The sequence below is a fragment of the Dreissena polymorpha genome, chromosome 14 (genome assembly GCF_020536995.1).
Source record: "Dreissena polymorpha isolate Duluth1 chromosome 14, UMN_Dpol_1.0, whole genome shotgun sequence".
NCBI lineage: Eukaryota > Metazoa > Mollusca > Bivalvia > Myida > Dreissenidae > Dreissena > Dreissena polymorpha.
The window spans coordinates 56931374-56942429 of record NC_068368.1 but is presented as its reverse complement, the minus strand read 5'-3'; the positions used below and the strand labels follow the sequence as shown (position 1 = coordinate 56942429).

At 39.0% G+C, this 11056-nt stretch overlaps 1 protein-coding gene across 1 annotated transcript; it reads right to left on the bottom strand.

The window, feature by feature from the left end:
- Window positions 1-3901: 3901 nt before the first annotated feature.
- On the bottom strand, window positions 3902-9832 carry LOC127856935 (uncharacterized). Its single transcript, XM_052393156.1, has 2 exons — window positions 9384-9832; window positions 3902-6650 (listed from the first exon to the last, which is right to left on the bottom strand). The coding sequence occupies exons 1-2, from the start codon at window positions 9756-9758 to the stop codon at window positions 6567-6569; spliced, it is 459 nt and encodes a 152-aa protein (XP_052249116.1). The 5' UTR covers window positions 9759-9832; the 3' UTR covers window positions 3902-6566.
- Window positions 9833-11056: the final 1224 nt, after the last annotated feature.

The following is an 11056-nucleotide window of genomic DNA, read 5'->3' as shown; positions in this document are numbered from 1 at the left end:
TGGTTTGGGATGTTTACTAAAAAAACATGACATTTCACACCTGGCATAGGTCAGGAATTTAAAGCTGTTGAGCACCAGACAGTGTCATTAGTCTTCATTTGAGATACTGTAACAATTGCATAAGGTTCATTTCATTTTAGCTTTATCATTTTATTTTTGCTATTGGAAATAAAACAATTTATGAATGTGAACAAAATTTCTATTATAATTCTAATTGAGATTTTTTTAAATTTTGTACGTGTAATTTAGATTGCTTTATTTTTATATTTAACATATAATTTAGCAATATTTTACTTAGTAAGAACTGAGTTACTCAGTTACCAAGTTTTATTTAACTTTTTTTGGTTCTTAACATTACATTATGAATTGCAATGACAAAATAGATATAACATATAATTCAGCAATATTTTACTTAGTAAGAACTGAGTTACTAAGTTAATCAGTTTTATTGAACTTTTTTTTCAAATTGTCAAAACTTTTCTGATAGCAAGAAATAAAAGATTCAGTACAATGAATTGCAATGTTATAGTAGACAATATTTGATTAACTCAAATTTGACTCGATCAACACTTATTAATGCCCATTCACACTGCTATGAATGAATGGACAACACCTTCATAATATATATGTGGTACATAAAGTCTCAAAGTGGTACATAAAGGGACTGGTACATAAAGGGAATGGTACATAAGGGGTCACACCTGGTGTGAAAACTGCAAGAGGGTTACACTCTTTTGAAGCAAAAATCGCCGGCCAGTTAGGCCGACGATGTTGCATTTCATTTGCTTTCGCCATGTCTGTTATGATTAAAGATAGCTTTGGAGGCCAACAAGGCATCTAATGGACATTTTACATTTTTCTCGAGCTCAATGTGAGCAAAAATGAAAAAAAAAAACTACAGTGTTTAGAGACACTATGGATCATAACTCAAAATCGGGCAATGAAAGAAAAGAGTGTCCTTTCTTTCAAGAGCTGCTGGCGACATACTGATATAGGCCAAATGTAAACCCTGTGTATGTTGGGAGCTCATATGCGTCTTCCAAGAAGTATCAGTAGAAACTGACGAAGATTCAAGCTCACAAACAGATGGTTTGCACGCTCCAACCAAGTTTTTCATCAAGAAGGATGAAAAACAACCTCAAATATGCAGTTATAGAGATGCTTAATGAAATGCATTAAGACATGAAGCAGGAAAATAAACACTTAATGGAAGTTTAGGCGAAACAACATGAAGACCATATGGCAAATGAAAACAAAAGCTGTGTTTGTGAAACACAATGCCCCTACTGCGCTTTGAAGCCATATATTTGACTTTTGACCTTGAAGGATGACCTTGACCTTTCAACACTCAAAATTTTGCAGACTCAAAATGTGCAGCTCCGTGAGATACACATGCATGCCAAATATGAAGCTGCTATCTGAAGCGACATAGAAGTTATGAGCATTTTTCGAAACCTTTACGCAAAGTGTGACGGACAGACGGACAGTCCGATCACTATATGCCCTCCTTCGGGGCCATAAAAAGATGATCAGATGTATTAAACTGAATTAAATCACATGTTGTACCAATTAAGCAGTAATACTTCTTCTGCTAATCCAGAAAAATAACAAGACTATTGCCAAGCAATAAAAGTCCCCTACCGGCTCCACCATTGTCAGAAATTCCACCATTGTCAGATTTTTTTTTTATTTGTTGCCATAGCAACCAGAATTTTTGACGTAGGAACAAAATGAAATGACGTACATAATGTCCATATTGCCATCTATCCATGTTCCAAGTTTCGTGTAAAAATATTGAGAACTTTTAAAGTTATCGCAGGATCCAGAAAACCACCATTTTCAGCAGCATTTCTAGTCTATTTGTTGCCATAGCAACAAAAATTTTAGATGTACGAACAAAATGAAATGACGTGCATAATGTCCATATTGCCATCTATCCATGTTTCAAGTTTCATGAAAAAATATTAAGAACTTTTAAAGTTATCGCAGGATCCAGAAAAGTGTGACAGTTTCACAGATGCACAGAGCAAAACCCATAAGTCCCCTCCAGTGAAACCGGTAGGGGACTAATAATGCAGGGTCCAAATACATGGAATGAATGGTGGTGATTAAATGTTCAGATTGGTAATGCCATTGCACAACAGAAATTTACAGTATCAGTGATATAAGAATGGCAGTCTTGTTCTTGAAGGGATGAATGCATCAATTTTGAAAGTAACATGTCCTGGAAAATATTCTGTTGGACTAATTATAGATGAGCAGTTGTACACCTTTTAGGCCGAGTGTAATGTAACAGAACAGCTGAATACAATGAAAACACTGACACAATCAACCCAGTGATTGGCTACTTCACAGACAGATGACATGCAGTAATATACATTGAACACTCCACCACAGACATCGAACACCCAACCAGAGACGGAGAACACTCCACCACAGAAATTGAACACTCAAACACAGACAGGGAACACTCAACCACAGACATAATCAAGCTACATTATAAAAGGCTCGACACTAGCATGAATTAAACCATTTTTATTTCAGGAACTTTACATCATACAGTCATTTCAACATGTAGAGTCTTGTCAGCAATGATGGAGCAGCAGATCAGATTTCCAGAATCTCGTCATGAGCTGAAAACCATTGCCGCTCGATTTCATCAACGATGTGGAATGCCTGGTGTTGTAGGGGCTGTTGATGGAACCAACATTGCATGTCCTGCTCCAATATCCGAGCATAAGTCCTCGTTTATCAACAGAAAAGGGTATGCCAGTTTAGTCCTTCAAGTTGTATGTGACAGTCGCTTGAATTTTTCTTAGATATACACTGGATGGCCAGGTTCTGTGCACGATGCCCATGTACGTGTATATAGAAACAGCCCAGTGGAGCAAAAAATTGCCAACCTTCAAGATGAATATCATGTTCTCGGTGATTCAGCTTACCCCCTGACAAGACATCTCCTTGTACCACATTGAGACAGTGGACATTGTAATCATCTGCAGAAGAAATTCAACAAGTGCCTTTCATCTACAAGAGTTGATGTGGAACGGGCAATTGTTCTGTAAAAATGCAAGTTCAGGCCGCTAATGGACCTGGAGATGCCCGTAGTGATCTTTGCTTGTTGTGTCTTTCACAACTTCATTCTGCAGCGAGTGTCGGACTTTAAACCTGAAGTTGACACGGTTGATCAGATAGACATGGATGCCGCTGAGGCAGAGGGAAATGGTCAGGCCAGCCCAGAAGCAGAGAAGAGGAGTGCTATTGCCAAGGAACTGTGATGGATTGACAAGTGATAAGAATTCCTTACTGCAAATTTTTTGCCTATGTTAATGCTTAATACTTGATTAACAATTGGAAGTCAATACCTGTTTTGTAGGATGATGGTTTAGGCGTTGGTGATTGCATGAATTTTGTAAAGTTGAAAGGAAAAGAAAATATAATTACAAGAGATGTGTTTTTCAGAAAAACAATGCCCCCTAATGGACCACTTTGAAGCCAAATATTTGACCTTTAACCTTGACCTTTCACCACTCAAAATGTGCAGCTCCATTAGGTACACATGCATGCCAAATATCAAGTTGCTATCTTCAATATTGCAAAAATTATGACCAAGGTAAAAGTTTTGTGGCACATACAATGACAGACAGACAGACAAACAGACAGACAGACAGACAGACAGACAGACAGACAAAAACAATATTCTCCCGATCTTTAGATCCGGGGGTATAAAAAGTCAAGGAGTTATATTGTTCATCATGCTTTATTGATTTGTATTGTTGGAAAGACAGCATTATTGTAGAGGCCAAGAACTAAACCCAAACTGCCACCTAGCATTACATGGGCAAGCCTATATGAAAACTCCGATGAATAACCCTTTTCACACAGTAAATATAAACTCAACTAAATTTTTACTTTTTATTAAAGGACCTTATAACATAAAAACATAAAAAATGGTTCTGGCATATAATGTCTCGACTCCAAGCAGCAAGGGCCACCTGCGAACATGGCAAGCCCAAACTAACTGCAAATAACTAACTGCACAAATAAATTGTATATGAGTGCTGACTCCGGGTGACGGCCATCAGCACTCCCAACAAAATCATATATATTTTCCCCAAAAAATGTGCCAGGTAAAAAGCGTCCATCCGGCACTGATTGCCAAGGAACCGTTAACTTCAAGCGACTGTCGACAAACCCGAGGTGTCCGAACTGCCCCATCGGAAGTGGAGTCGTGACCGACCTGTATCCGACGTTTGGTACTCTGCGTCTACACGGCAAACTGAAAAACGCAACTCAAACCAGCAGAATATGTAATATACTAAAACCAAATCTAGTACGGAAAACAATCAGTTTCCCCTTATGTTATTAAAATTAATGTGGACAGGCAAATAAAACTTAAAATAAATCTATATTTACCCTAAGCCTGACCAAATTTTTAAATATATAACGGACGCAGTAAAGTGTGACAGAACAACACTGTGTAAAAACAAACTACATGGGTTGGGTGGGAGGGGAGAAAATTTACAACCTTTTGTTTGTGTAGATAACAATGAGAAAGAAATTTTAAATCTGTAAAATTAGCTACTTCGGTTAAAAAACACCAACAATAAGAAAACTGAAAAACCAGCCCAGCAGTGGCCCAACAATAAACAGGTCTATTATTTAGTAATAGACCATATTATTGTAGAGGCCAAGAACTAAACCCAAACTGCCACCTAGCATTACATGGGCAAGCCTATATGAAAACTCCGATGAATAACCCTTTTCACACAGTAAATATAAACTCAACTAAATTTTTACTTTTTATTAAAGGACCTTATAACATAAAAACATAAAAAATGGTTCTGGCATATAATGTCTCGACTCCAAGCAGCAAGGGCCACCTGCGAACATGGCAAGCCCAAACTAACTGCAAATAACTAACTGCACAAATAAATTGTATATGAGTGCTGACTCCGGGTGACGGCCATCAGCACTCCCAACAAAATCATATATATTTTCCCCAAAAAATGTGCCAGGTAAAAAGCGTCCATCCGGCACTGATTGCCATATGGCCACCCAACAACGCTGACCCAGCGGCCCAAATGCCCCAACCTCGAAACCAGCTGGGCCAGAGATGACGGGTGGCCACTGCCAAAGAACTTTGGCTGCAGGGCGGATGGACGCATGCTTGGAGTCGGAAGCAGTAAACTGTAAACACAAGGCAAAGATATGAATAAAAACTAGCAGCAAAAATGCATAAAACCCAGCAGAAAAAAAATGCATAAAAACTAGCAGCAAAAAATTGCATAAAAATTAGCAGCAAAAAACTTTCTTTTTTCTTTTTTCATACATATGAGTAAGAAAAATATGCATACAAACTAACTGCAAATATCTATTTTTGGACTCAATAGCAACACCAACATACATAATGTTTGGGATTTAAAATTGTAAGAACCCCCAAATTTGTGCATCTAGAACTTCAGTAATGGATTGGTGTATTATGCTTTATAAGTTTTTCAAGCCCTGCAGACATATTAGAAAGAAAAATATCTGTACCCAGAGTTGACAAGTGGACTCCGTCCTTCTCAAACAAATGTTCCTCAAATTTTCCAAAGTCAGAGTTGGCCAAGTAATGCCCTCCACATGCCAAAGCCCTAGATGAACCATGACTATTAAGGCGCTTTCTTGCTTTCCATAGCAACTTTATTATCAGAATATCTCCAATTTGACCTTGGAAGCACTGCAGACCATACAATCTTAACACTTGGAAATATAGACAGTATAGTCCTGAATAGCTCGACAATCAATTTTCGAAGGTCCACCAGTGACCGACGACCAAGATCATTACCACCTAAATGTAACACAATATAGTCTGGAGAATTACCCACATTGGCAAGCGAAAGAAATTTTTTCTTTGATTCTGCAAGTGTTAACCCACTGTACCCTTGCCACCAGATGATGTTGGGTTCAAGGCAGAGGTTGGCCCCTTCAGGTCGTAATCTTGCTGCTATGAAGGCTTGCTTGATTATTGATGAACCCAGTATCCAGATGGTTTTCCTTAATACAACTTGGTTTTTGTTAGTCACGTGAATCTAACTATATGAACCATACCTTTTTAATGGGGGTTATTTATTAGGCTGGGCATGACAACAGGAACAGGACGAACATATGTTTGGTAGGCATTGGAAGCCCATCTGCCTGCCTGTTTAATGATCTCCACTGAATAGCCTAGTTGGGAAGCTGCAGTTGCTGCTCCAATTCTGAAGGAGTGGGATTTGTAAGACCCATAATTTAGACCCAAAAGAGAAACCGTTTTCTTAAGAATAGCAGAAAATTGGTAACGAGTAATTGGTTGTTTGTTAAAGTGCAAAAACAAGGGACCAGGCCCTTGAGGACGAACATGAAGATACTGGTTAAGACACACAACTGGGCAAAATTCACTGTTTGACCTAGTAATTTTGAGCGCTACCCCTTTGCCCAACTGATCAGTTTTTGAATGCCGGATTGAAATGATTACCCCATTGTGATCAAATTGTAAATCTTCTATTGCCAACACCGCTGCCTGTAAAATACTATCACCTTTTTTAGGAACAGCTATTTCGCCAACTCTCAGAAAACCGAAAAACGCTAGCATAAAAGCTGCAGTGAACAGTTTTGCTTCGTAGACACTGGAACACACAATATTAAGTTTGCTTACTATCCCTTGCAGTAACGAGAGGGTAATTGGAAGCCTATTATCGTGTGTTTTCTTATCTTTTTGCATTCCTTCAACCATTTTTGAAACAATGAACTTTTTGGTAGGGTCAACAACATCAAGCAGCTTGCAATGAAAAGCTATAGAGCTTAAGTATGATTTTGCTTATTTGTGGGTAAGTTTCTGTAGGGATAGCCATGCTACAAATCGAACCACCTGTTCAACTGTAGGCGGCCAGGCATCTGACAAGCCGTATTGCCTTTTAAACTCAGAGAATCTCTCTAACCCAACGATGTATGCCTTTTTTGTATTAGCAGCAAGGGAATTGTCTAGCAATCTATTAGCCTCTTGTTGCAGATCATCAGTAAAAACTCCGGCGGGACGGATTCTGGACTCGCTTGTGCCTCTGGTGCTAACTGTTGTAACCTGTGAAACTGTTTACGAGAAATTGCATCAGCAATGTAATTGGACTTTGATGAAATATGTACTGCTTTAAACACCACCGAGTATTTCATAACTAACAACACAAATGTTCTAACCAGAAACATCAAACGTTTCGACTTGGAAGACTGTTTGTTTATCACTTCTACCAAACCTAAATTATCAATATGAAACTTAATCTTCCTGTCCCTCAAAAAGACCCCCCAGAGCCATATTGCCAACAAAACAGGGACCATCTCTAAAAATGTTATATCTGATAAAATAGGTTGGCCTTGCCATTGAACAGGCCATGGGCAATAGGCCCAATTACCTCCAAAATAACAACCACAGCCAAGAGTAGCACCGCCTGCACTATCAGTGTAAAGATGAATGACAGAGTTATCCAACCATACTTTATTTGGAATATGTACAACGCCATTAAAATCTTCAATAAATTGAATCCACATCAGGATGTCTTCTCTCATTTCACCATTAACTCTTATCTTATAATAGGACTTTTTTAAGCCACACATAGCATCATAAAATCGGCGCAAGAATGCCCTACTTGCTCTTACTGCTTGACTACAAAAACTCAACTTCCCAGTCAAAGACTGCAATTCTTTTAACGTAAGTCTCTTTTTTACTAGACAATTTTGCAAAAGCTTCAAAAGTTCTTCCACTTTTTAGCAGGTACTCTAACAGTCATTTGCACAGTATCTAATTCCAGGCCTAAAAATGTCAGTACTGTTGTTGGGCCGACCGACTTTTCCACCGCAACTGGGACTCCCATTTCGGTGCATACTTCCTCGAAAGTAGAAACTAGCATGTTACAATTATTTGACCCAGCTGCACTTCCAAAAATAAAGTCGTCCAAATAATGATCTAAAGTTTGAATCCCAGTTTTGAAACTTACTAGCCAATGTATAAAAGTGGAGAATGATTCGAATAAAGCCGGAGCAATAGATAAACCCATTGGTAAGCATTTGTCAACATAATACTGGTTGTTGAACTGAAGCCCCATCAAGTGAAAGTCCCCTGGGTAAATAGGCATTAAACGAAAAGCCGATTTAATATCTCTTTTTGCCATCATTGCTGACGTACCTAAACTAAATAACATGTCAGCCACTTTGTCAAATGATGTATATTTAACAGAAATGTCTTCCACACTAAAACCATCATTGACACTTGACCCATTGGGATACGACAGGTGTGTAATTAACCGCCAACCCCCGTCTGGCTTCTCTAAAATTCCTAATGGACTTACTTTTAAATTGGAAATTGGTGGGACTTTGAAAGGACCTGAAATTCTACCTAAGGAAATCTCTTTGTCAAGTTTCTTTTGGACTTCTGAAAAATGCACTTTTGTTGAAACCAAATTATTCGCTGAAGAACCGAGATGTGAACCCTTATAACCCAGCTTAAAACCTTGCTTAAAGCCATTACTGAGCACAGAAGCTACTTCTTTATTTGGATATAACTGAAGATATTTAGAAATCGTAACAACATTGATTGGCGACTTGCCAAGAGACCAAACTGAGGTATTAGTATCTGCTAAACGGGCCCCGGAGCCCCTGAATTGGGCCTCTAGGTCGGAACGTGTAAGCTCTAGGCCTGTACGAGGTCTGGGTGACAGCCCCCCTGACAGACCCTCCTCCCAAGGAACTGGTGTTGCGAGGCTTGAGATGACATACCCTGGAAGGATGGTCGGAACCACAAATCATACAAGCATGTTTGTAATTGCAAACTGACCGTAAGCATCTGGTATAATTGAAATCATAACATTTTCTTACAAAATTCCCTGTATCATGAACTGGCTGCCTTGGAGGCCCCATACACAACAGCCAAAGCTCCATATCAATCATTGCCCACGAATTCGCTGGGTTATTACCCATTCTCAACCTAAACTGTTGATCATAAGATCTCCAACCCTCAGTGTGTCTTGCTGCCCCCAGCCTTATAGTGTGCATATACTTTAAGAGATCTTGCATTTTAACCGGATGAGCACTTAAATAAATGCTTGAGAAAATGAGGAATGCGTCAGTCCATTTAGCTATATCAACAATGCTTTGTTTCATGTTGGGCTTTACCACTAATTCACCCGAATTATTCAAAACCAAATGTTTTCCTAAATCTTCAGGAACTACCGGGGCCTCCAACAAACATGCCAGATCTACATATTGGCCTGATATTATTTTGTCTTTAATTGACTGAGGAACATGATCACCTAAAACAGACTGAAAACTAGGAATCATGCATGGTAAAAAAATATCCTCACTAAAACCATTACCCGATTGAACAGCCGGATCTGGCTGGCTTGCTGCAGGCTGCATCTGGTCGCCCAGTTGTTGACTGAGAGGCAGCTGGTCGGGTTGATGGCCGGACTGTTGGTTTGAAGACCATTGGCCGAGTCGATGGCTGGGGGTGAGAGGCAGCTGGACAGGCTGTTGGTTGGGAGGCAGCTGGACAGGCTGTTGGTTGGGAGGCAGCTGATCGGGCATTTGGGTGGAAGGCAGCTGACGGGGTTGTTGGCTGGTGCCAGGTAGGTTTTGGCTGGGATGCTGGTGTAGTTTGACCGACGGACGGCGCCTTTTCCGGTTTCGCGTTTCCATGTGTGCAATAAAATAAACAATAAAGATAATAAGTAAATACCGAAAAAAGCCATATTTGGCTTATAGCTAACCCACTATAATAATTAACAAACCTTTTAGAGATTTATTGCATATGAACTAAAACGTGACTCAAAGACAGCATTATTAACAGAATGAAATATCCATTATCTAAATATTCTATTGTTTTCAGCAACATTCAATTTGATTCAGTACAAAATGTGGTAACATTTAATATCATGTTCCGTTATGTGAGCAATTGCGTTTTATGTATATTTAATAATTTGTCAATTGGTGTTACGTCACAGGGCCAAAAAAAACCTTCTTCGCAAGGGGCCTCTGTTTCTTCCCCTAAACCAAAAAGGCCCTTTCCCCTACAAAAATTTCTTTAAAATCATGCATTTTTCTCTAAATTTTCAACCTACCTCAGTATTGTTCATTCCCCAAAGCCAGAAAATTTTCCCCGAAAAAGAAAGGCTGTGGCCCTTTCCCCAAAGTTGGTGTTTTGGCCCTTTTTACGCAGCTTAAATTATTAGGCCATATGTATACAAAATTGATAAAAATTGGATGCTGTCATACGTTGCTACGACGAGAAACTGATTTTGAAAGACAAACAGCGTGAAGCTTTAATGTATTTAGTTAACAGAAATGACATTATCGTCAATCTTCCAGCTGGATATGGAAAAAGTATAATCCATCATTTACTACCAAAAGTTCTTGGTGAAAATGTCAACAAACCCGTTGTTTTGGTTGTTTCTCCATTTAATGTAATTCAGAAAGACCAATGTGTGTCATTAAGAAAACATAGTGCTAATGTAGATGATGGTCGTGAGTTTGAACAGGAAAAGGATGTCAACATACATGTTCTATTACTGCCCCAAGAAGCAGCCATGCATCAAGAATATGATACTGCATCTAATAAACTGTCATGAAGATGATGAAATACGTGTCTGAAAAGTTAATGGACATCAAATGGGGACAAGTAACTTCAAAGCTATACCAGATCTGTGTCGGGAGCAGGGTAGAACTATAACAATTGATGACATCAAAGGCAGTATTCATATTTCAAGAGCTAATGTGATACCCAAGGATAGTCCATTTAAGAAACGTGTCAGGTTACAAGAGAGTAGCAGTGTTGATGACCAACATGACCCTCTCTCCAACGTTGCTTTAGGTCAGAAATTTATGGAAGAGTCCAATGGAACACGTGTATCCGGTTGCCGTGATAATACTGACAATGTCTATGAGGAATTGGTAACCAAATTATCAAAAGTGCTTTATACCTTATTCAGCGACTCATCCATTTCTGAAAAAGGAAGACAAACTAATAAGCAAAGTTGTATGGAATGCCTTT